This window comes from Coregonus lavaretus (genome assembly GCF_964263955.1).
Source record: "Coregonus lavaretus genome assembly, chromosome: 5".
Taxonomy (NCBI): Eukaryota; Metazoa; Chordata; class Actinopteri; order Salmoniformes; family Salmonidae; genus Coregonus; species Coregonus lavaretus.
In genome coordinates, this window is record NC_139992.1 from 36,625,234 (window position 1) to 36,650,135 (window position 24,902).

Here is a 24,902-nt window from a genome sequence, read left to right on the forward strand (position 1 = left end):
GTTGGGTTCATTTCAGTACAGACCCCAATAAATCCCCCCTCCCTCCATGAGTGAAGTACCTGTCCACAATACCTGTACATGAGTGACCTACCTGTACAGGTATGCTGTGCGTGATGATCTTGAGATTGCATTTCAATATAATTACCACTTGGTCCTAAATCACTTTACACAATGTTAGGAGTCTTTTCAGTAGACCTATTTTTATTCAATAAATGAATATTTAAACATAAATCAAACAGTCACAAAGCTGTCTAAATCAGTGTTAACATTGAACACTATAATCATAACATGGAATGTGTGTAATTATTCTTATTAAACAAATAACGCAGACATTCTGATGCATAGACTCAGCACACAGAGAATGACGGTGTGACCATATAGCAGTCAGAATAGAAGCACTTCCATACAGTATATGTAGGCTACAGTCGCTGCCCCAGTGTTTGGTCCAGTCATGGTTTAAAAATATAGTGATTCCATCTCTGGATCAACTGAGAACAAAAGTTCTGGAGGTCTGGAATGTTGACATCTTTGGCAATGTTGCTTTATGTAAACATTATTTGGATCAGACAGTATAGACTACATCAAGAGTAGACAGTCTCATCATCATTATTCTTACAATAAAAAATTAAGTAAATACCTATATATAAAGTAAAATAATAAAGTAGATATGTTTAATTCAACAGATTTTTCAATTTTTTACATTCCTATAAACACCCAAATACTGTACTTTCATATACATTCTTATATCATATCAATTTATAATTCGAAAGAAGGAATGGGGCTTGAGATGAAGTAGTTTCCCTCATATCCTATGGCTCTGGAAGACAGTCATCTATATTTCTATGTACATGTTTCTTTGTGCAAAATCAACGTTTAATTGGGCATGCAATAATAGCAATACATTGCCCTGAGTTGAAACTTCTCTAGGGGTTAGAGGAGGGCTCCATCCCAATTACCCACCCTTTACCACCCCTTCCCGTTATGGATATAACAATGGTGGAAACTCCCTTTAGCCAATAATTACACCAATCAAATTCTGATCCATGACAGAAAGTGCACAAATGCATACTTTGGGAAAAGAGTGGATAATCAGGAAGAAGCCAATGGGGGTATAGAATGGGGAAAATCCCTCTGGCTCAGTCGACTTCCTCCTCATCATCATTCACAAAAGCTTCCTCCTGTTGAGAGAAATGAAAACTGTATTGATCATTGCTCAACATCTCACAGAATACCACTGATATTTTTGTCAGCTGTAGATCATTGATAGGAGCAAGAAGGTGGACCTCCAGTACTATAGGCAATGTATCTCTGTATGTACGTACATATCCACCCTGCTGTCTGGCCCAGGAAGAGAAGTGATCCTGCAGGTATTTGGCTCCGAAGCCTAGCACCCGGCTCATAGGGAGGCTGTCCACCGCTGACAGGCGACTGGTCACCTGGTGGAGCAGAGAGGGTTGAGACTTTTTACACAAAATGGCTGCTATGTGCCAATGGATAAACATGCTTGTGGTACTCCAATGGGTGATTTAGCCGCATACAATGTAAAGCACTTACAGGGACAGTTTCCAAGACCCAGAATAAGCATATTCCTGGAGTAAAAAACACTTTCAATCGGGATTCTTGAGCATGCTTTTTAGTCCAGGACTAGGTTTAAATATATGTCCGGGAAACGGGAAATGGGTTGGGAAAAAAAAGTTATATGTAAATGTATTTCTGTCATGATTACCTCACAAGTCAGGGCGATTTGGGCCTTGCGTGACCCCTGAGTGCTGGGGTCAGAGGTCAGGCCCAGTCTCCTGAGGAAGGTAGAGATGGTCCTCTCGTAGAAGCTGTAGGAGCCAAAGAGCTCTGAGGACAAAGAGGCATCCTTCAGGACCTGACAGGGACAGGATAGAGGACAGTAAAGTTTACACCCCAATCCCAACAAGTATTTTATGGGTGAATGCCCGTGTGATGAAAAATGAATGATGAATGATAAGTGAATGCACCACCATCTCTTCCCTGTTTCTCTTTGTGAGGGGAGGACAGGGCAACAACCATATAAACATGCCATCACTAAAACCCAGTCTTGCAGATAGACTAATATTATCTGTGTGTAGAGTGACACCATGTGGGCATAGACAGAATTACACAATCACACTGGTTCTACCTACAGAAACTGATATTTCCTGCCATCCTTTACCTCCTCATTGAGTTTGTCTCCCGCTCCTCTCAGCAGCAGCCCCACCAGAGTCTCTATAGCATCTGAAAGGCAGATAGAAGAGGGTAAGGGGTTAGAGGTCAGAGATATTGTTATTGGACAAGTTCTGGTAGCCCCTCCCTGTTTCAGTCCCTTTTTTCCCCATTTGGTGCCTAATGAATACAACCCAGATATGGCAGCTGAGTCGGTCTTATACCTTCCTCTCCATCAGTCTCCAGATCCCCAGGACTGAAGCTCACTCCATCAGCAATCTGAGTCAACCGGTCAGCTACCTCGTTCAGCTCATCTCCCACTGAACCTGAAACACACACAGCTTTAGTATGCTTGGTATGAGGTCAAACCAGCTGACTAAAGAAGAAACATACAATGTACCTTACATTTTAAAGTATTACACCAACACATGCAATCAAACAACCCTCCTGTCTCTCCTTCCCCTGATACAAACTCACCATTGCCAAAGGATCTGAAGCAGGACCTTTGGGTGCCCGTTGGTGATGCTGGTGGTGGTGTTCTTGGTGGTCCTGATGCTACAGCTGAACTGTCTCTATGGGGTCGGATACAGCTCAACAAGCTCTGCAGCCTCATTCTCATCGCCTTCTTCTTCTTTGTCTTCTTTATTAATGTGTCTGCATGGCCCTCTAGTGACTCTGTGCCACCCGGCTGGGTGTCTGTGCCTTGAGGTAGCGGGCACAACACCTCCCTAGGTCTCCTCCTCTGGGCGTACGCCATCATCAGTCTGAACTCCACACTGTCCTCCATGCCATCCATATCCCCTGGCATCCCAGCTTTGGCACTCCCATTCACATTACTGTTGGTACTTCCATTGATATTGCTGTTCGCCATCTCTCTAAACAAAAATAAACAAACCACAACAGGAAGTGAGTGTATAGCTGCAACATCCTCCATTACACAAATCCGGCAATATTGATGTGTAAGTTCTCCTATGCAGTTTAAAAACAGTTTATGAAGGTATACTTTCCTGGAAGAGTGCAATGCACAGTCAGCCCTAACAGCACATTGGGAATGGAGAATGAGAATTTTCATTGCAAAAACATTACAACACACCTCTAGAGAGCAGTAATACTCACGTGATGGTAAAGGGCATAACTTTGATGCCAAAAAATGGGAAGACAACATGCCAAGGCATGCCCTTTTGTCCTGTGACAGAGTTTTCTCAGTTTGACAAATTACATCAATAGGCGGCAGATAGCCTAGTGGTTAGGACTTTGGGCCAGTACTGAAAGGTTGCTAGTTTGAATCCCCAAGGTGAAAAACCTGTAAATGTGCCCTTGAGCAAAGCACTTGGATTTGTGATATGCAACCAAAACATATTTCCAATTCACATACGCGTATAATACACACTTGTAGCTTACATATGTGAAATTGGACAAATATAAGCACCCACCAAATTATAATTACTTTAGGTTAAAAATGTTTTGTCCCGAATGTCATAAATAGTAGGGTGTCCAATCAAAAACGCATCTTTTGACCAATGGGTCAAATACGATATGTTCATTGTGTAGATACACCTCTAAGCAAACCAATGGCCCAACCCTCATGTCTCTAACATAATCCGTTCAAAAGTTATTGGAGTGGATAATTAAATGGAGGCCAGAGGGAAATAAGTGGTCAAAAATCAGGTAAATTAGGCTGGATGCTGTGCGAGAATTAATGCAAACTGACAGTCTAACCGTTGAACTCATCACCTTTCTTCTCGAATCCGGAAGACATAAAACAATATCGAGGTAAGATATATCGACTTTGAGACATGACGTAATATTTTCATATTTGAGTATACGCTTTTCATATTAATTCTTGTTCGGAAGATTTCCCACAAAAACAAGTGTATATCTGTGAAATGTCATCAATGTCCACTACCAGGCGCGTACTGGGAAACAAATTATGGACAGTAAAACTTTCACGGTGACAAAGTTAAAAAATATATTAAGTTATTAAATCGGCACTTAACGTTACTTATTTATCAAATAAAAAGCTAGGCCTACTTACGTGTACTACGTCTGGGCCAGTTGCCGAAGTTTTATGTTGTGAATGAGCGAGCGTTCTTCTGATTCTTCAAACTCTAGTTCTGCCTGCTGCCTGTCCGACTGACTCCCTGTGGTTATTTATACCTAAATAACCACAGTCAAAGTCAAAGTCAGATCCGTAGTCGAAATTGAAACCAAGTCAGGCTGTTGACATGACGGCGTTTTTTAAAACCTGTATAAATAACCACAGTCAAAGTCAGATCCGTAGTCGAAATTGAAACCAAGTCAGGCTGTTGACATGACGGCGTTTTTTTTAACCTATTGTGACACATGATACTTCCTCTTCTTCAGTGGAGTTTATCTGCGGTATACATTATGCTGCATTAAACCCCGTGATAACAGTTAGTCATCTTATTTAGAGAAACAAAGCAATGACACTGCTATTTTATCTATACTTCTAAATTGATAGTTATTCCGATATTAGGACACAATTGTACATTCTGGTGGGGTTGGAATATTCCTAATGTCTATCAAATGTATCCCCTTCCAAAAATAATACATAATATAACAGCTTGCCAGTCTGATCCCTGTCTGTACAGGCCATATCAACCTGCTGGCTGTACTGGGTAAAGGTTGTGACTATATTGCAGGCATAGCCAATGACTGATAAAGTCTCTCTGAGACTGGATAGAGCGATTCAGTTAGCCACCTTCAAAATGGACAACAATAATATTCTATTCTATTCCCTAAGGAAATGCCCAGCGTTAGTTTTAGGAGGCACCTGTGATATTCAACCACACAACTATGTGTCTTCTAACCCACTCTGAAAGTTGGGAGTCATTCACAGGATTGTGTACCTGTCACCCAGAGGCGGTCAGTGCCGTTTCAGATTAGGGAGGATTTTTATTTTTTCACGAGGAGTGGCCTTATTTCTATTACAGCATATTGGATGACTGTCATTCATATTCCATTCACCCAGTTAAATGTAACAGCGATAGGTTTAGGCTACTACATGAAACTCACATTTTCCCTATAACCATCATGAGGCTGCTATAACCTACGAATTAAAGTTTACAACGTAGGTGCACACAGGTCGAGAGACACATTTGATGTGACAGACAGTGACACATGGACAGACAGTGACATTCAATACCGCATTGCACACTCTTGCCTGCATCTAGCAGACATTGGGTGTAATCATTAGTCCAACAGTTGCAAACGAGAGTTTCTATTGGACAAATTCAGGTATGTTTATCCCCGTTTTGTTCCGTTTGCTTCAGGTTTAAGAAATGTTTTTCAACAGAATCGGCGGAATGAATACACCCCTGATCACACGTAAACACAGTACACAGTTTCATAGCAGCCACGTTGTATTCCTTCTCGCATCTACGTTATGCGCTCTCCTCATTTCAGCTCTTCCCTTCGCTTGTGGACAACACATCAGCTGTGTGACCAGGCGAAAAAACCTTTCCAAGCCAAACCGCTACACACAGCCTACATCATTGTCACCATATTAGCTAAAGTAACGTCATAGTCAACATAGCTAATAGAACTAACGAGTTAGTAAACCCGCTACAATCATGAAGTAACGTTACAGTGTACAGTCAGTAAGCAGTTACACCGGTGGGCCCCGGTGTCAATAAATTAGTAAAACCAAAAGCTTACCTTGACTTGAATCAAAACACAGGAAATGATGTGGGGCACTTAACCCTAATTGCTCCTGTAAGTCACTCTGGATAAGAGCGTCTGCTAAATGACTCAAATGTAAAATGTAAATGTAATGTCAGAGGCAAGCAATAGTGGAAACATGTCCTGTGACAAATACCCTCAGTTAGCCTACCACAACCTTGTTTATAACATATTTTGTTGTGACTCATGAGACATCCACAGGTAGTGCTGGAAAATGACTACACCTTATTATATCAGTTCAAGTAACTTAGGCCTACATTATCTTGTTGATCATTGACAGGTATGCTACCTGTGCATGCAGGTAAGCACAGGTATATTATGGAAAATAGTGAGTGAAAGGGTAAGCCGTCAGCAGGGTGGAGGAACCCACAAGCACACACGCACATATTTGGATCGAGTACAGGGGCGCAAGTTTCACTTGGGATGGGGTGTCATATCCCCCCACATTCCCCCACATTCCCCCACATTCTTATTCTGAAATTGCATTTTTGTCCCCCCCAGTTTTACCATTGCAATGTGATACGAAAAGAGGCAACCGTGTGCTTTAGGACCATGCGGATGCTTCTGAGCGGCCGGGTAAACTATGTGAAGGCAAAGCTTCTGGAAGGCTGGCTGGATCAGCACGGGAGAGTTGACTGATGTAGCTGGACTTGGCTAGCTTTCGCCAGTTGATGTACCGTTCGAGAGAGAGCTGGCCCAAAGTTGGCTAACGTTAGCTATTATTTTTGCCTCAATCACACTAGACCTGAATCAAATGATGAAACCATCGGCCAAATGATTGAAGATTGACATTCTGATGTTTTTTTCAGTGCAATGTTAGTTTTATTAGTCAGTATGGCAATGTAACGTTATTGATCTGTCAGTTTCCCTAGCTAATTCCCTACTTTTCACACGGACACAGTAATAAACAGCTCTAACGTTACAGGCTTCACTGTCATGGTGCACAGTAGAGGTGTACGCTGGACCGATTTCTTCATCCCGCTCCTGCCAGCACCCACTGGCTTTCTGTCCGACTCCCATCCGCTACTGCAAGAACTGGTCCCAAACCCATCCGCAAGAACTGGTCCCAAACCCAACCGCAAGAACTGGTCCCAAACCCAACCGCAAGAACTGGTCCCAAACCCAACCGCAAGAACTGGTCCCAAACCCAACCGCAAGAACTGATCCCAAACCCAAACCCAGTCCAGCAATGTTATTTTAGGGGGATGTGATGCAGCTCACTTGCCAGCCATGGTCCCAGCAATTTTGCGCCCTATAGACAATATCAAATGCACAAAATAACCTAAGAAATAGGTTAAATTACCAGAGATTCTCACATGGCCCTTATATTGTATTACTGGGCTATATCAGCCAACATGCTAGATGTAGTTTGAAGAGAGCAGAGTTGGAGAGACTTGCACTTTCTCTTCAGCTATTTTTATAGCCTACCTTTTAGGAGTGGGAAGATTTTCAGACAGAAATATGGGTGATCAATATTTAGGCCTATTTCTAGGCAAGGTAGTAAACTATAGCCTAATAATAGGCCTATTTAGGAAGAACATTTCCTTGGAGAGATTTCCTGCTCGTGCTTCTCCACCCTTGCATAGGCTATAGCCTACTCTATTTTGAGATCACACGCACACCTGATCTCGCAGGTATGGCTACTGAACTGGAAGCAGCAAGAATGATGACAGCGACACTTGCTACGTTTTGCATAGGCCTAGGATATAGGCTACCTTTTAGGAGGACGATTTGCAGGCAGAGACAAATAAATGGGTAATAAATATTTATTGAAAATGAAAATGCACCTGTCATGCCCTGACCTTAGAGATCACTTGTATTCTCTGTTTGGTTAGGTCAGGGTGTGATTTGGATAGAATCTAGTTTATTATATTTCTATGTTGGCCGGGTGTGGTTCCCAATCAGAGGCAGCTGTCGATCGTTGTCTCTGATTGGGGATCATACTTAGGCAGCCATTTTGCCTACCTTTAGTTGTGGGATCTTGTTTCTGTTTCAGTTTAGGCTTGTTGCTGTTAGCCTTTAGAACTTCACGTTCAGTTGCTTTTGTTATTTTGTCAGGTGTTTATTTAATAAATTAAACATGTACGCATGCCACGCTGCACCTTGGTCCAATCCTTTATACAACGAACGTGACAGCGCCACACTCGCTCACCTTAGTAGCCTAACCTATGTGCGAGTTGTGCCTTTTTCCTTTTCAATGTTGATTATATTTCTTGATTGCACTTCGACTCACGTTGGTTCAGCGCCCTCCACTTCTTTCCATTATCAATATTTATTTACAGACACTGTAGTAAACTACAGTCTAATCATATTTAAGTTAACTGCCACTTGATTCTCCGCCCATGTAGGCAGCCTACTCTATTTCAATGAGACCACATATACTAGGCGCACTTGAACTCTCTCGCCCAACTAGGAAAGGTAGGCTACTGAAGATGAAGCAGAAAGAGGACCGATTCCAAATAATTTGTGGGACAACAAACATATTTTCATCCCAAAGTAGTCGCGCATTGATCTCCTCTTTCTGCTTCATCTTCAGTAGCCTACCGTGGAATGCAGGCATCCTGTGGAATGCAGCCCTCTAGTGCAGTCAGTACACAACACTATGCTCATGTCTTAGCAGGATCAGATGGTGACAGGAGTCCCAGCAGGGTCAGACAGCCATGGAAGACCAATCTACGGAGCTTAGGTGAATGTTGCAGTAGGCCTATATTAAAAATATCACTGAATGATACAAAGTTCCATCTTGAATTGATGGGTAGACCTACAGTAGCTACAGGACAGCAGTTTAAGCTTAAAGCTACAGTCTGGGATCTGGGAATAATGGTATTTTGAATTATTGATCCATTGATTATATTCTTGGATAATATAATGTATAAATGCACACCAAGGTAATTATTTGTCATTGCCTCATTTTAGGAGGATCAGATGGCGACAGGGGTCTCAGCAGGGTCAGGCAGCCAGGGAAGACCAGTCTGTGATGGAGGTGAGGTGAATTTTTGCAGATACAACACTTTATTTTCTCTGTGCAGCAAACACTGGACAAGTCAGATGCTATTTTAAGGCAGTCTGACGAACCTCCAAAGTTGATTTCCAAACTGTATCAAGGGTTGATAGAGGCTTTTCCTGATGACACAAAACATGTAAAACTAAAATGTGAGGAAGACCTGGTAGAAGCTATTGATGATGATGAATGGATACAGATATGTTTGAATGCATAGTCATGTTCATATCATCTCAGACATAAATTACTGCAGTTTAAGGCCATCCATAGAACAAACTATATGCCAGTGAAACTGAATTACTCAGAAATGTCATTCCTCTGCTGGAGGTGTAAAACACAAATTGGAACATATTTGCATATGTTATGGTCTTGTGAAGGCTGGCTGAATTCTGGCAAAGAGTTATTTCTTTTTTCTCAGCATGTCTACAGATTCCCCCTTCTCCCTGTTTTTGTTTGCTTGGAAATGTTGATACTGGAGACTGTTATCTGAAGAAACTGTGTAACCAAGCATTTATAGTGGCTAAGAAATGCATTGCCATTAATTGGAAGGTTGGTTATCCTCCCACAATGTGAAGTTATGTATCACTAGATTTGATTTATTACCAGATTAAGGGTATACTGGGCAACTTTCGTACGGCCTGGATGCCTTATATGGAATACAGTACGACTAAAGGAGTCTGTATTGAAAACATGCCCACATCAGGGGAGACCCACGCTACATATACTAGAGCAGGACCCCCTGACCCCCTGCCAGGTTATGTCCCCCCCACTTACAGAAGATAGCCCAATTTGGTAAAAGACCAAGTCCATATTATGGCAAGAACAGCTCAAATAAGTGCAGTCGCAAAAACCCTCAAGCGCTATGAGGAAACTGGCTCTCAGGAGGACCGCCACAGGAAAGGAAGACCCACAGTTACCTCTGCTGCAGAGGATAAGTTCATTAGCGTGAACTGCACCACAGATTGCGGCCCAAATAAACGCATCTCAACATCAACTGTTCAGAGGAGACTGTGTGAATCAGGCCTTCATGGTCGAATTGCTGCAAAGAAACTACTACTGAAGGACACCACTAAGAAGAAGATACTTGCTTGGGCCAAGAAACATGAGCAATGGACATTAGAATGGTGGAAATCTGTCCTTTGGTCTGATGAGCCCAAATTTGAGATTTTTGGTTTCAACCGCCGTGTCTTTGTGAGACGCAGAGTAGGTGAACGGATGATCTCCGCATGTGTGGTTCCCACCGTGAAGCATGGAGGAGGAGGTGTGATGGTGTGGAGGTGCTTTGCTGGTGACACTGTCTGTGATTTATTTAGAATTCAAGGCACACTTAACCAGCATGGCTACCACAGCATTCTGCAGTGATACGCCATCCCATCTGGTTTGCGCTTAGTTTGACTATCATTAGTTTTTCAAAAGGACAAAGACCCAAAACACACCTCCAGGATGTGTAAGGGCTATTTTACCAAGAAGGAGAGTGATGGAGTGCTGTATCAGATGACCTGGCCTCCACAATCACCCAACCTCAACCCAATTGAGATGGTTTAGGATGAGTTGAGCTCTTAAAGGGAGTGCTCCTAATCTCAGTTTGTTACCTGTATAAAAGACACCTGTCCACAGAAGCAATCTATCAATCAGATTCCAAACTCTCCACCATGGCTAAGACCAAAGAGCTCTACAAGGATGTCAGGGACAAGATTGTAGACCTACACAAGGCTGGAATGGGCTACAAGACCATTGGCAAGCAGCTTGGTGAGAAGGTGACAACAGTTGGTGCGATTATTCGCAAATGGAAGAAACACAAAAGAACTGTCAATCTCCCTCGGCCTGGGGCTCCATGCAAGATCTCACCTCGTGGAGTTGCAATGATCATGAGAACGGTGAGGAATCAGCCCAGAACTACACGGGAGGATCTTGTCAATGATCTCAAGGCAGCTTGGACCATAGTCACCAAGAAAACAATTGGTAACACACTACGCCGTGATGGACTGAAATCCTGCAGCGCCCACAAGGTCCCCCTGCTCAAGAAAGCACATATACAGGCCTGTCTGAAGTTTGCCAATGAACATCTGAATGATTCAGAGGAGAACTGGGTGAAAGCGTTGTGGTCAGATGAGACCAAAATCGAGGTCTTTGGCATCAACTCAACTCGCCGTGTTTGGAGGAGGAGGAATGCTGCCTATGACCCCAAGAACACCATTCCCACCATCAAACATGGAGGTGGAAACATTATGCTTTGGGGGTGTTTTTCTGCTAAGGGGACAGGACAACTTCACTGCATCAAAGGGACGATGGACGGGGCCATGTACCGTCAAATCTTGGGTGAGAACCTCCTTCCCTCAGCCAGGGCATTGAACATGGGTTGTGGATGGGTATTCCAGCATGACAATGACCCAAAACACACGGCCAAGGCAACAAAGGAGTGGCTCAAGAAGAAGCACATTAAGGTCCTGGAGTGGCCTAGCCAGTCTCTAGACCTTAATCCCATAGAAAATCTGTGGAGGGAGCTGAAGGTTCGAGTTGCCAAACGTCATGCTCGAAACCTTAATGACTTGGAGAAGATCTGCAAAGAGGAGTGGGACAAAATCCCTCCTGAGATGTGTGCAAACCTGGTGGCCAACTACAAGAAACGTCTGACCTCTGTGATTGCCAACAAGGGTTTTGCCACCAAGTACTAAGTCATGTTTTGCAGAGGAGTCAAATACTTATTTCCATCATTAAAATGCAAATCAATTTATAACATTTTTGACATCGTTTTTCTGGATTTTTTTGTTGGTATTCTGTCTCTCACTGTTCAAACGTACAAAATCAGCAGGGGATCAAATACTTTTTTCCCTCACTGTATTTACCTTATAAGCACGGCACAATAATGCACATTCCTCATGCTTGCTGTTCAACCTATGGGCTCATTCTTGCAATTATCACCTTCCTTTCGTAAATTTGGGGATGTATTTATATGTCAACTTACCCATGTTCTCTCATTTGTTGTTTTTCAGCAACAGTTTTCGACAACCATCCACCTCCCCACCACCACCACTAGATATGATAAACTTAAGGCCCGTCATAGGAACTCCTTTCCCCCAGTGGGGGGTTTCGATACCAGCAGCCCCGCATAGGGCTACCTGCCATCACATCATCTGGCTCCGCGGATCTTCCCTCAGAGAGGAGGTAATTCCCCAAACTATTTAACTATTTCATTGCATTCCGTCTTTTTTGTTCATTCAGTTAAGAATGTACTCGATTGAACTGGATGAGCTACCCCCAGTACGGCTATGTGTACTGAGGAGAGGAAGAGGAGGAGAGGAGAGAAGAGAAGAGAAGAGGGGGAGTACCCTCAATGAATACTTAATCATCAAGTCCATCATCAGGGCTGAAGCCTTGTCTTACATGAAAAAATTAATAAAGCTCTAAAAAGAGTACAAAGAAATCTCAGAAGGCCCTATTTCGTTCTGACAGCTATGAGGTTGCAGGTCTATAAGTCCATGCCTTGCACATAATTGTTCCACATTTATTGTAGGCCTATCTGAATATAAAACTGGAATTCTGACCATGGGTAATTATGGCTAAGACTAGCCTATCCTACTTTAATGTATAGATGATATAAGCAATTTAGCATCGGTTACAGTGTACTAAAGACGAGGAGAGAGGACCCTCGATGAACACTTTTCTTCAAAACAGAAACGTCATCTTACATTTGTTTTTCAGTTACATTATTTTTGCTATTTCAATTCAGCAAGGCAGAAGCCTTGACTTACATTATTTTCATTCATCAATTCAATTAGAATATATATTTTTTAAATTACATTTGCATTTTCAAATTCATCAAGGCATTAACATTGCCTTACATTATTTTCATTCATCGAAGGGTTTGTTATCCTATATTGTAAGTTATGGTATTGTCTGAATGTAAAAGCTGATAGTGTTAAAAAGGTTCACGCAAATAATGAAATATCTGACCTTAGCCTAATCTAATGATTGATATGGATGTTTGGTTGCTAAAATGTAGCCAACCAAACCTACATTAAAAGACTGGGCCAAAGCTGTATCAACAAAGATATAGGAGAGGAGTGCATGCCACTACCAATGATGTGTTTCATCTTTTATATAGCCTACTCATTTATATGCATCTTTGTGTGTGTGTGTATATATATATATATATATATATATATATATATATATATATATATATATATATATATATACACACACATCATCTGGTTTATATACACCATTGTCCTTTAGGCCAGGGATACAACAGGGTTAGTGCTATCTGGGATCCTTGGGCCATCCCTACCCTACACTTAACCCTTACCCTAACCTTAAGTCTGATGTCACCCTTTCAACTTCGATAGGGTGACGTCAGAGTTGGACGTCCAAAGGAATCCGAATAGCAAGGACCGAGCCAGCAGGGCTTTAGTGGACAGGGTAGCAGCACCCTCATGTGGCTGTCAAAGAACATGACCACAGAGAACATGACCACAGACAGCAAAGAGATGCCAATCACAATACGTCATACACTTATGCAACATGATTGGTCGGCGGTGTAGGGGTAAACCCATGTCTGAGCGTGTGACGTCAGTCGTATAAATACTTAGCACCTCGCGATATTAACGCAGCCCTAGTTTTTTTGAGGGAAAATGTATCGTCTTCGCCCACAGTCTTTCTCCAGGATCGCTTTTAATTCCTTTCTCTCTACCGTGCCACGGGAAGATTGTCAATTTATGAGACTGTTTAATAAAAACTGGTCGTGTATCGGCTGATTTTTGCTCATATTCTCATACTTATCTGCACGGAAATGCCAAGGTCCAAGAAGAAGAGTTCCAGGGGTAAGTAAGCAAGTCGCTACAGACCGGTTGTTTTGGCCTACCCTCGTCGTTTGAGTTTTATGCATTGTAGGAGTTGTAGTTTTGTGCATTCTTACATCGTATTGAGATGAACGACAAGTAATGTCTGAGAGGACTACAAAACAGTGTGGCATCATTGCCTATGTTTATCGTTGACATCAGGCCAAGAGCATTCAGACAAAGAACTCTCGCTTTCTCTTAAAACAATTTGAATTAAGTTTAACGATCAATATCATATTGTTTGCCGACATTATTGTATGAGTATTGTGATTATAGAAATTACACCCGATACCGCGATTACAGTATTTTTAAATTGACCTTTGAAACGAATTTGTTAACCTAGCAACTAACGTCAGCTGGCCAGTGTTTATCATATTTGTTAGTTTTTTGCGAGTTCGCTTTAGCTCCCTTCCTGTAAAAGGATGGGTGGTTTGAGTACACGAAGTTTAGTTGGAAGGACGCCACAACATTTGAGTGAAGTCGACAGCCGATCAAGTCAAATAATGGGCGAATTCGATTTTGCTGAGCCGCGGGACACCGGTCTATGACATCAACGGGCAAAAACGGTGAGGGAGAGAAGCGCCCATCTAAAATTGAACAGTTATCTGCCCTGCTCGGTCATGTTGTCAACAAGGCAGCATGGTGCATCGTCCAGAAACGTACATCGCTTTTCCATAAAATACGTTTGAATTTTTAAAGTAGTTTTCATTGGGCAGGCAGATATTGCGTTTTTACAAAGCAATCACTTTTGCATGTGAGAACACGGAATCCTACTCATTACTGCACGTGCTGGATTACGTAACTTTAGTTTTGAGCCGTCTTCGCCGTGGACTTCGAACTGGGCACCTGGCTCACGCCCGGGAGGCAGCCCGGTTCCTAAACTAATGCAATCAACTTTCACCCGGTGTAAGACTTGCCTGACCGGGACAGATTCATCGAATCCCCTCATGGTTATATAACACTCGCTGGACTAGCTACTTAGATAGCCATGCTAGCTAACTAACCAGTTATTCACATTACAGCAAGCTAGCTACATAGCTGGCACACGTTATAGGGACAGCTATGCTATAAACAAAGCAGGATCGTGGTAGTCGACTACTTGGGTGGTGTCTGCCGCTTTTTCAGAATCAGCTGTTCAGTGCTGTGGTCTGAGAAGAAAGCAATGGATTGCCACGTGAACATGGTCACATTTACACACTGCAGAGCAGACCGTGTGGCCCTCCCTCTCAGATAGGAACAGTCTTATCATAATAAGCTGCACCAGCTGGGTTTAGATGCTGTCACTGCCTGGCCAGCTACCCACCCAAGGCGCTGTGCTGTTTGAACTGTCGGCAGAAGACTAGGGAGCCCTTGACTTTGAGGGGAGAGAATATCAAGTGCATATCCCATAATCGTAGCGATCTGGCTTTTTGTTCTGTCAAACACAAGCACATGTCAAAGAATTGCATTTAACGTTCTGCATTGTGCTTGCATGGAAGTGTACTAGTTAAACCCCCAGAGGAAAATGCACATATTGTACCATTACTTAATGTATGCTTTTTTTGGGGGGGGGGGGGGGGGGACATAATGTAATTGTGTTTCAGGGGGGCAGCATGGTGCTGTGCAGCCTTTCAGCGATGAGGATGCCTCCGTTGAGACCCTCAGCCACTGCAGCAGCTTCAGTGACGCCATGAGTGTGGCAGACGAAGGTGTGTGATTGTGTGTGTACACATGCTTGCCTGTGTGTCCCATCATAAAGCAACAAAGGGCAGGTCAAAAAAAGAAAGTTCTGGAACAATTGAGCTATCAAGTTGTGATAAATGCCATACAGCCTATTACGTTACGCTTTAGTCTTAAATGGTTCAAAGAATACGATCTACAAAGGGAATAGCCTAGTACAAGTCTGTATTTCTCATGGTGTATTGTATTAATCTTCCTATATGTAGGAGGGGAGGCAGCCCAGGAGGCAGCCCAGGAGGATTTCCAGTACAAGCTGAAGGTTTTCATTGACAGCACTGTGGATAAGAGGCAAGTCTAAACCACTGTGGGGAAACTGATCTTCCTGCTATTTCTCTGTTAGCTGTATTTCTTTCAGAAGACGTGGAACCAGATCACATCATAGGCCTAGAACTGGGTCGACGGAACCTGAGATGTTAAATCTGTTATATAACGAACACAATGCAACAAGACGTCATCCTTTCCATTCAGATTGCTGCTGATAATTGAATTGAATCATGTAGCTGTTACATAAGCTACTGCAGACACTAGGCCTAAATCTTTATTGTTCTCTTACCTCGTTGACAGTGCCAAGACCAGACAAGGAGCCCTGGACGGGCTGAAGGCTGCCATGGCAACCAGGATCCTGTACGAGTTCATTTCGGACAGGAGGATGACCATCACTGACAGCATTGAGCGCTGTCTCAAGAAAGGTTAGCTACTACCACTACTAGAGGCTTTCAGTCTTTAACCAATTCATGCTTCATATTCACTGAATACCAATAGACAGACCCACATTGTAGTATTTATGAGTGTTTGAATCTATAGTTCTGGTTCAGCACTTACTGTAACCCCTCTCTCAAAGCTACTGAGGATGGTAGCTGACTCTATAGCCACTCCTATATGTCATATCTTTAATCTGAGCCTAGAGGAAAGTCTTTGTCCTCAGGTCTGGAGGGAAGCCAAAGTCAGTACGCTACCCAAGAGTGGTAAAGCAGAACTATCAGCTTGCTGCCAGCGCTTAGCAAACTGTTGGAAAAAATGGTTTGACCAAATACAATGCTACTTCTCTGTAAACAAATTAACAAGACTATCAGCCTGCTCATAGAGAAGGGCATTCAACATGTACTGCAATGACACAAATTACTGATGATTGGTGGAAAGACATTTATATTAAGAAGATTGTGGGAGCTGTACTGTTAGATTTCAGTGCAGCCTTTGATGTTATTGACCATAACCTGTTGAGAACTTGTGTAATGGCTTTTCAGCCTCTGCCATATTGTCGATTGAGAGCTATCTATCTAATAGAACTGAGGGTTTTCTTTAATGGAAGCTTCTCTAATGTCAAACATGTAAAGTGTGGTGTACCGCAGGGCAGCTCTCTAGGCCCTCCACTCTTTTCTATTTTTACCAATGACCTGCCACTGGCATTAAACAAAGCATGTGTCCATGTATGCTGATGATTCATCCATATACACATCAGCAACCACAGCTAATGAGGTCACTGAAATCCTTAAAAAAGAATTGCTGTCTGTTTTGGAATGGGTGGCCAGTAATAAACTGGTCCTGAACATCTCTAAAACTGAGCATTATATTTGGTACAAATCATTCCCTAAGTTCTAGACCTCAGCTGAATCTGGTAATGAATGGTGTGGCTGTTGAAAAAGTTGAGGAGACTAAATTACTTGGCGTTACCTTAGATTGTAAACTGTCATGGTCAAAACGTATAGATTAAATGGTTGTAAAGATAGGGAGAGGTCTGTCCGTAATAAAGAGATGCTCTGCTTTTTAGGCACCACATTCCACAAAGCAAGTCCTGCAGGCTGTAGTTTTATCTTATCTTGATTATTGTCCAGTCATATGGTCAAGTGTTGCAAAGAAAGACCTAGTTAAAGCTGCAGCTGGTCCAGAACCGGGCGGCACGTCTTGCTCTTCATTGTAATCAGAGGGCAAAAATTAATACTATGCATGCCAGTCTCTCTTAGCTACAAGTTGAGGAAAGGCTGACTGCGTCACTTGTTTTTATAAGAAACATTCATGTTGGAAATTCAAAATTATTTGCATTGTCAACTTACACGCACACACGCTTACCTCACCAAACATGCCACCAAGGGTCTTTTCACAGTCCCCAGGTCCAGAACAAATTCAAGGAAATGTACAGTATTATACAGAGCCACGAGTGCATGGAACGCCCTTCCATCTTATATAGCGCAAGTGAACAGCAAATCTGGTTTCAAAAAACAAATACAACGCCTCTCCCCATGTGACCTACTTGTTGTGTGTACGTACTGATGTATGTGTAACTGATAGATGCGCACACATACTTCATGTTAATGTTTTTAAATGTATGTAAATTGTAAAGTAGTTTGTCTGTAATGTATTTTTTGTTATATGTCAGACCCCAGTAAGACTAGCTGTCACTAATGGGGATCCTAATAAATCAAATCCCTCTATCTCAGGTAAAGGACAGGAGCAGTGTGCGGCAGCCTCCCTGGCCTGTCTGCTGTGTATTCAGTTGGGCTCAGACATCGAGAGCGAGGAGGTGTTCAAGACTCTCAAACCCATCTTCAAGAACATTCTGCTGGATGGAGCAGCCAATATCCAAGCCAGACAAGCTGTGAGTATCTGCCTGGACCCTGTCATTAAAATAAGGTTGGTTTGCTATAAATTGCCTTTATTGTTGTACTGAAAGCCTTTGTTCTTTCGTTATAGTGCGCAACAAGTTTGGGCCTGTGCACTCTCGTGGCGGAAGATGACATCCTGGTATGTGGCTATGTTTGATGTTCTAATGTGATATCTCGATGCTTGAGTGTATTTTTTTATTTATTTCACCTTTATTTAACCAGGTAAGCCAGTTGAGAACAGGTTCTCATTTACAACTGCGACCTGGAAATACTTTTGTCTTTTGTGCTGCTGAAGAATTTGGCATTCTGTGTAACATTTATTCTGTTCAGCATTTGGAACAAGCTACAGAAACCAAGACTACTCTCCAAATGACTGCATAGTCCAATCTCACACCCTGGTTTAACATAAATGATTAACCCCTTTCTCTCTGTTGGGTCTCCAGGATGTATATGCCACCATGGAGAGCTTTGAGAGTTTGTTCATGCGTTCTTATGTGAAGGAGGATGGGAGTCGCCCCTCTCTCAACCCCCAGACCACCCTGCTCCACACCAATGCCCTCCTCTCCTGGGCCCTGCTGCTCACAATCTGCACCGGCAGCCAGGTCAAAGCAGTCACACACAAGTATGTACTTAACTCGAACCTCTAAGTCTCTCTGGGACACAACTTTCAGTCCGTTTCAGCCTATAGGTCTTTGGATGCATCTGATCAAAACAATATGGTGAATGTGCCTGAGATGTCCTTACCTGTCCAGTTGTCTTACCAGTATAGATGAAGGAAATATCATGGTGATGGGAAGCCTTAAATTGAAAGTCTACTTGTTTTTGACTGAAATGTGTTTTTGTCTTTCAGACACCTGCCCAAACTACCCCGGTTGTTGGAGAACGACGATGTCAACATGAGGATAGCAGCGGGAGAGACCATCGCTCTGCTGTTTGAGCTGGCTAGGGACAAGGACCCTGTAAGTGCTCACCTGTTCTTTGGTCTATGTTCCATTTCAATTCAGGAGATTCATTCAGATTTCATTTAGAAAGTGTTCAAATCTCGCATTGGATTTTCAATCCCCTTGTACTAGGGATGGGGGGTTGAAATTTCCCTATTCGAATAGTGTCATGAATTTGTCGGATATCCGGACATTCGAAAGAATGTGTATTTAAAAAATATATATATACGTTTTTAACCTGAGCATAGAGGCTGCAGCTGCGGAGGTGCCGGTTAGATAGGAGCGAGCAGATTGTGGCAGAGAGAGGGAAGCTACAGACTAGTTAACTTGTAGCAGCCACAATGTTATTTATCCCATATAACCGTGCCTGTCTTGGCTGGAGTTGCCTTGAAAAGCTAGCTAGCTAGGCTAATTGAGGCCACATTTTGCAATTTCTCCCCAACACCCATTCAGATGAAATGGCCTACTTGTTAGTTGCTTGTTGTAGCCTACCCCTTCTCATTTCGGTAACTTTTTTAATTCTGTAAATTTATCTAATCTTGCATTGCATTAGTGAACTCTCACTACATATGCTAAACATTGAGACTCTTTGATTGGCCAACATAAACAACAAGCTACACATGAAGGCTACAGTTAAAAACACTTTTTTAAGGGAGCACTGTTTTATAAAATGTATAATTTGTAATGTCATGGTATATCCTTGTATGTAACATGGATATTTCAATTTAGAAAAAGCCTTTTCAGTTCTTTCCTTTGCAGAAAAACAGCCCCAAAGCATGATGTTTCCACCCCCATGCTTCACAGTAGGTATGGTGTTCTTTGAATGCAACTCAGCATTCTTTGTCCTCCAAACACGACGAGTTGAGTTTTTTTACCAAAAAGTTCTATTTTGGTTTCATCTGACCATATGACATTCTCCCAATCCTCTTCTGGATCATCCAAATGCACTCTAGCAAACTTCAGACGGGCCTGGAGATGTACTGGCTTAAGCAGAGGGACACGTCTGGCACTGCAGGATTTGAGGCCCTGGCGGCGTAGTGTGTTACTGATGGTAGGCTTTGTTACTTTGGTCCCAGCTCTCTGCAGGTCATTCACTAGGTCCCCCCCGTGTGGTTCTGGGATTTTTGCTCACCGTTCTTGTGATCATTTTGACCCCACGGGGTGTGATCTTGCGTGGAGCCCCAGATCGAGGGAGATTATCAGTGGTCTTGTATATCTTCCATTTCCTAATAATTGCTCCCACAGTTGATTTCTTCAAACCAAGCTGCTTACCTATTGCAGATTCAGTCTTCCCAGCCTGGTGCAGGTCTACAATTTAGTTTCTGGTGTCCTTTGACAGCCCTTTGGTCTTGGCCATAGTGGAGTTTGGAGTGTGACTGTTTGAGGTTGTGGACAGGTGTCTTTTATACTGATAAGTTCAAACAGGTGCCATTAATACAGGTAACGAGTGGAGGACAGAGGAGCCTCTTAAAGAAGAAGTTACAGGTCTGTGAGAGCCAGAAATCTTGCTTGTTTGTAGGTGACCAAGTACTTATTTTCCACCATAATTTGCAAATAAATTCATAAAAAATCCTACAATGTGATTTTCTTGATTTTTTTTCTCTGAATTTGTCTGTCATAGTTGACGTGTACCTATGATGAAAATTACAGGCCTCTCTCATCTTTTTAAGTGGGAGAACTTGCACAATTGGTGGCTGACTAAATACTTTTTTCCCCCACTGTACTCGCACAAGTATTCGAATACTAACATCTGTTTTGGATATTCGTATAGCCGTGCACATCCCCATCCTGTACTGAATTAAAATTGAATTTTACAGAAATGCAGTGCCAGCATAGCATGTTAATCTGTAAACACTTCTTTAGTGATGACTGACTCGTGCTCTGTTGTGATGTTCTCAGGAGTTTGAGTATGACGACTGGGAGCCTCTGTGTGACAAGCTGAACTCTCTGGCCACCGACTGCAACAAACATCGTGCCAAGACTGACAAGAGGAAGCAGAGGTCTGTGTTCAGGGACGTGCTCAAGGCAGTGGAGGTGAGTGGGCAGATTATACAATAGTAGACGAGCACTGTCTGGGGAATAGAATTTGCATTTAATGTGATGACTCATTGCTGATTCATGGCGTGAGTTCTCTGTGGTGCTTGTGTCAACAGCTGGTTGCCATTACCAACCTAATCTACCCCTCTAGTTATCAATAACGTTTACCCATTTGTTGTCTTGTGAGAATCCAGAACAGCCTTGCCTCAGCTGACCTGTGTGTGTGTGTGTTAGGAAGGGGACTTTCAGACTGAGACAATCCGCTTCAGCACTGAACGTATGACCATCGACAGCTGGGTGAGGAAGAGGACTTACGACGCCTTCAGGGAGTTTGTGGGCTCTGGCATGAACTACCACCTACAGGCTAATGAGTTTATCCGTGATGTGTTTGAACTGGGACCACCCATGCTGGTTGACGCGGCCACACTGAAGTCCATGAAAATCTCCCGCTTCGAAAGGGTAAGTAACCTTACTAGACTGCATACTTTTCTTTCTTTGATGGCTAATTTAACTCTACTAACGTTTTGAAAAGGTCACAAGTACAGTGGAGAGAACAAGTATTTGATACACTGCCGAATTTGCAGGTTTTCCTACTTACAAAGCATGTAGAGGTCTGTCATTTTTATCATAGGTACACTTCAACTGTGAGAGACGGAATCTAAAACAAAAATCCAGAAAATCACATTGTATGATTTTTAAGTAATTAATTTGCATTTTATTGCATGACATAAGTATTTGATACATCAGAAAAGCAGAACTTAATATTTGGTACAGAAACCTTTGTTTGCAATTACAGAGATCATACGTTTCCTGTAGGTCTTGACCAGGTTTGCACACACTGCAGCAGGGATTTTGGCCCACTCCTCCATACAGACCTTCTCCAGATCCTTCAGGTTTCGGGGCTGTCGCTGGGCAATATGGACTTTCAGCTCCCTCTAAAGATTTTCTATTGGGTTCAGGTATGGAGACTGGCTAGGCCACTCCAGGACCTTGAGATGCTTCTTACGGAGCCACTCCTTAGTAGCCCTGGATGTGTGTTTCGGGTCGTTGTCATGCTGGAAGACCCAGCCACGACCCATCTTCAATGCTCTTACTGAGGGAAGGAGGTTGTTTGCCAAGATCTCGCGATACATGGCCCCATCCATCCTCCCCTCAATACGGTGCAGTCGTCCTGTCCCCTTTGCAGAAAAGCATCCCCAAAGAATGATGTTTCCACCTCCATGCTTCACAGTTGGGATGGTGTTCTTGGGGTTGTACTCATCCTTCTTCTTCCTCCAAACACGGCGAGTGGAGTGTAGACCAAAAAGCTGTATTTTTGTCTCATCAGACCACATGATCTTCTCCCATTCCTCCTCTGGATCATCCAGATGGTAATTGGAAAACTTCAGACGGGCCTGGACATGCGTTGGCTTGAGCAGGGGGACCTTGCGTGCGCTGCAGGATTTTAATCCATGACGGCGTAGTGTGTTACTAATGGTTTTCTTTGAGACTGTGGTCCCAGCTCTCTTCAGGTCATTGACCAGGTCCTGCCGTGTAGTTCTGGGCTGATCCCTCACCTTCCTCATGATCATTGATGCCCCACGAGGTGAGATCTTGCATGGAGCCCCAGACCGAGGGTGATTGACCGTCATCTTGAACTTCTTCCATTTTCTAATAATTGCGCCAACAGTTGTTGCCTTCTCACCAAGCCGCTTGCCTATTGTCCTGTAGCCCATCCCAGCCTTGTGCAGGTCTACAATTTTATCCCTGATGTCCTTACACAGCTCTCTGGTCTTGGCCATTGTGGAGAGGTTGGAGTCCGTTTGATTGAGTGTGTGGACAGGTGTCTTTTATACAGGTAACGAGTTCAAACAGGTGCAGTTAATACAGGTAATGAGTGGAGAACAGGAGGGCTTAAAGAAAAACTAACAGGTCTGTGAGAGCTGGAATTCTTACTGGTTGGTAGGTGATCAAATACTTATGTCATGCAATAAAATGCAAATTAATTACTTAAAAATCATACAATGTGATTTTCTGTATTTTTGTTTTAGATTCCGTCTCTCACAGTTGAGGTGTACCTATGATAAAAATGACAGACCTCTACATGCTTTGTAAGTAGGAAAACCTGCAAAATCGGCAGTGTATCAAATACTTGTTCTCCCCACTGTATATTTTCTTTCAATTAACCCTATCAGTCTCGAGACCCCAGCAAAAATCGTGTTTTCATTTATCTGACTTTAATTTATCTCCAGCCCTTATATTTAGCCTCACAATTAAGTGTTTTACCATTTTATTTTCAGGACAACCAGGTCTACAAGTACATCACAAAACAATTTAACATAAACAGTTGCATTCATGAGTTTGACAAATGTCCATTTTGTAGCTCAAACCATTTGGACAGATGTTTTTGTAAAAAGACCCAGCCCCTTCGGGATCCACCCTTGTCTCAAACACCGCTCTAGCGCACCCCACCCCTCTGTTAATCACACAGACCGACAGATGCTGAAGAAATAGATGAATCCAATGGTACAACCCAGCAGTCTGTAGCTGAAACAAACAATATTTAAAAGTGGCTAAAAGTCCAAATCACACCTCTGTCGTGGTTGGACTCATTGGGTTAATTATTTATTTATATACATTTCAAATGGGTTATTGGCGTGACATTCACATGGATATATTTCCAACGCAAAAAAGAACCTGTCTTTTTTATTGTGTTAACATTGCGGTCTTCTTTTCCAGCATCTCTACAACGCAGCTGCATTCAAGGCTCGGACAAAGGCCAGGAACAAGTTCAGAGACAAGAGGGTTGACGTCGGGGAGTTTTGATGTGATTTAATGGTCCAACTTGCGCTTTTATAAACCATCAATTTAACCATCTTGAATATCACTGTCCTTAATTTATCCAATTGTCAAGTGGTTGGTATTTGTAAATATGAATAATCATGTATGTCCGTCTCAATGATGCCCCTATTCCCCATATAGGCTTGCCAGTGCACCAATTTTAGCCAGAGTGTGTATGTAGGGAATAAAGTGTCAAGTGAGATGCAGACTTTGTTGCTCTGTTTTAATGTTTGTGTTCCATTAACATTGAGATATATTATTTGAAAATGCACTAATTGGATAACTGTATTTTGTTATACACGGAGTATACCAAACATTAGGAACACCTTCCTAATACTGAGTCACCCCCCTTGCCCTCAGAACAGCCTCAATTTGTCTAGGCATGGATTACAAGGTGTCAAGTGTTCCACATGGATGCTGGCTCATGTTGACTCCAATGTTTACCACAGTTGTGTCAAGTTGGCTGGATGTCGTTTGGGTGGTGGACCATTCCTGATACACACGGGAAACTGAGTGTGTAAAACCCAGCAGTGTTGCAGTTCTTGACACAAACCAGTGCGCCTTGCACCACTATCATACCCCGTTCAAAGGCATTTAAATCGTTTGTCTTGCCCGTTCCTCCTCTGAAGGGCACACATACACAATCCATGTCTCAAGGCTTAAAAATCATTCTTTAACCCATGATCATAGCTTTCAGCTGGTCAGTCTGCCATGTAAAGAGCGGGTGTTAATGTTTTGTACACTCAGTGTAGTTTAGTAGGTCTATTGGGGAAGTGAGAAACTCAAATAAATACTAACTGAACAAATCTCAATGTGCATTTCTTGATCTTCAGTACATCACCAGGTCAATCATTTTTTATGACAAGTCATCAAGCACACCAGTCAGAGGATAAGAAGCATGTTGAGCTTAAGTGTGTCATCATGTAATGGTTTTCTCAGACTTGCACAAGGTCAGTAGAATAGCAGAGACCAATTTGCAGTCAGCCAAATGGCCTTTACTCTCAGCTTTTCCTGGAAGCCGATTTCACATTTGATGAAGAGGAACTGCTGTACAGTTTCCTAGGCAACG

At 42.7% G+C, this 24,902-nt stretch overlaps 2 protein-coding genes and 1 long non-coding RNA gene across 4 annotated transcripts; 2 read left to right on the forward strand and 1 right to left on the reverse strand.

The window, feature by feature from the left end:
• Positions 1–181: 181 nt before the first annotated feature.
• On the reverse strand, positions 182–4,515 carry LOC311130150 (apoptosis facilitator Bcl-2-like protein 14). The gene is made up of 7 exons (XM_084162837.1): positions 4,208–4,515; positions 2,650–3,047; positions 2,397–2,498; positions 2,183–2,244; positions 1,727–1,876; positions 1,323–1,436; positions 182–1,178 (listed from the first exon to the last, which is right to left on the reverse strand). The coding sequence occupies exons 2-7, from the start codon at positions 3,041–3,043 to the stop codon at positions 1,137–1,139; spliced, it is 864 nt and encodes a 287-aa protein (XP_084018963.1). The 5' UTR covers positions 3,044–3,047; positions 4,208–4,515; the 3' UTR covers positions 182–1,136.
• LOC311130151 lies at positions 3,054–12,976 on the forward strand. Its single transcript, XR_014613336.1, has 4 exons — positions 3,054–3,945; positions 8,495–8,560; positions 8,791–8,857; positions 11,869–12,976. It is a non-coding gene; the product is annotated as an uncharacterized lncRNA (long non-coding RNA).
• A 508-nt stretch (positions 12,977–13,484) lies between these two features.
• On the forward strand, positions 13,485–24,039 carry LOC311130152 (interferon-related developmental regulator 1-like). Of its 2 annotated transcripts, XM_084162839.1 has the most exons (12): positions 13,487–13,698; positions 15,300–15,404; positions 15,642–15,723; positions 16,000–16,124; positions 17,871–18,028; positions 18,124–18,174; positions 18,479–18,657; positions 18,886–18,994; positions 20,876–21,010; positions 21,248–21,472; positions 23,044–23,103; positions 23,732–24,039. In XM_084162839.1, exons 1-11 carry the CDS (start codon positions 13,668–13,670, stop codon positions 23,074–23,076), a joined length of 1,233 nt encoding a protein of 410 aa, XP_084018965.1. In that variant the 5' UTR covers positions 13,487–13,667; the 3' UTR covers positions 23,077–23,103; positions 23,732–24,039. The 2 variants fall into 2 exon arrangements, with proteins under 2 accessions (XP_084018964.1, XP_084018965.1); XM_084162838.1 differs by lacking the exon at positions 23,044–23,103 and having other exon boundaries at positions 13,485–13,698.
• Positions 24,040–24,902: the final 863 nt, after the last annotated feature.

Excerpts from the sequence above, each read along its gene's own strand:
- LOC311130150 (XM_084162837.1), bottom strand. The coding sequence starts at position 3,043 with ATGGCGAACAGCAATATCAATGGAAGTACCAACAGTAATGTGAATGGG. Across the intron at positions 2,499-2,649 it reads CTTCAGATCCTTTGGCAATG|GTTCAGTGGGAGATGAGCTG; the intron begins GTGAGTTTGTAT and ends TGTGTGTTTCAG. Across the intron at positions 1,877-2,182 it reads GAGACAAACTCAATGAGGAG|GTCCTGAAGGATGCCTCTTT; the intron begins GTAAAGGATGGC and ends TGTCCCTGTCAG.
- LOC311130152 (XM_084162838.1), top strand. The coding sequence starts at position 13,668 with ATGCCAAGGTCCAAGAAGAAGAGTTCCAGGG. Across the intron at positions 15,724-15,999 it reads GACAGCACTGTGGATAAGAG|TGCCAAGACCAGACAAGGAG; the intron begins GCAAGTCTAAAC and ends CCTCGTTGACAG. Across the intron at positions 18,995-20,875 it reads TGGCTAGGGACAAGGACCCT|GAGTTTGAGTATGACGACTG; the intron begins GTAAGTGCTCAC and ends TGATGTTCTCAG.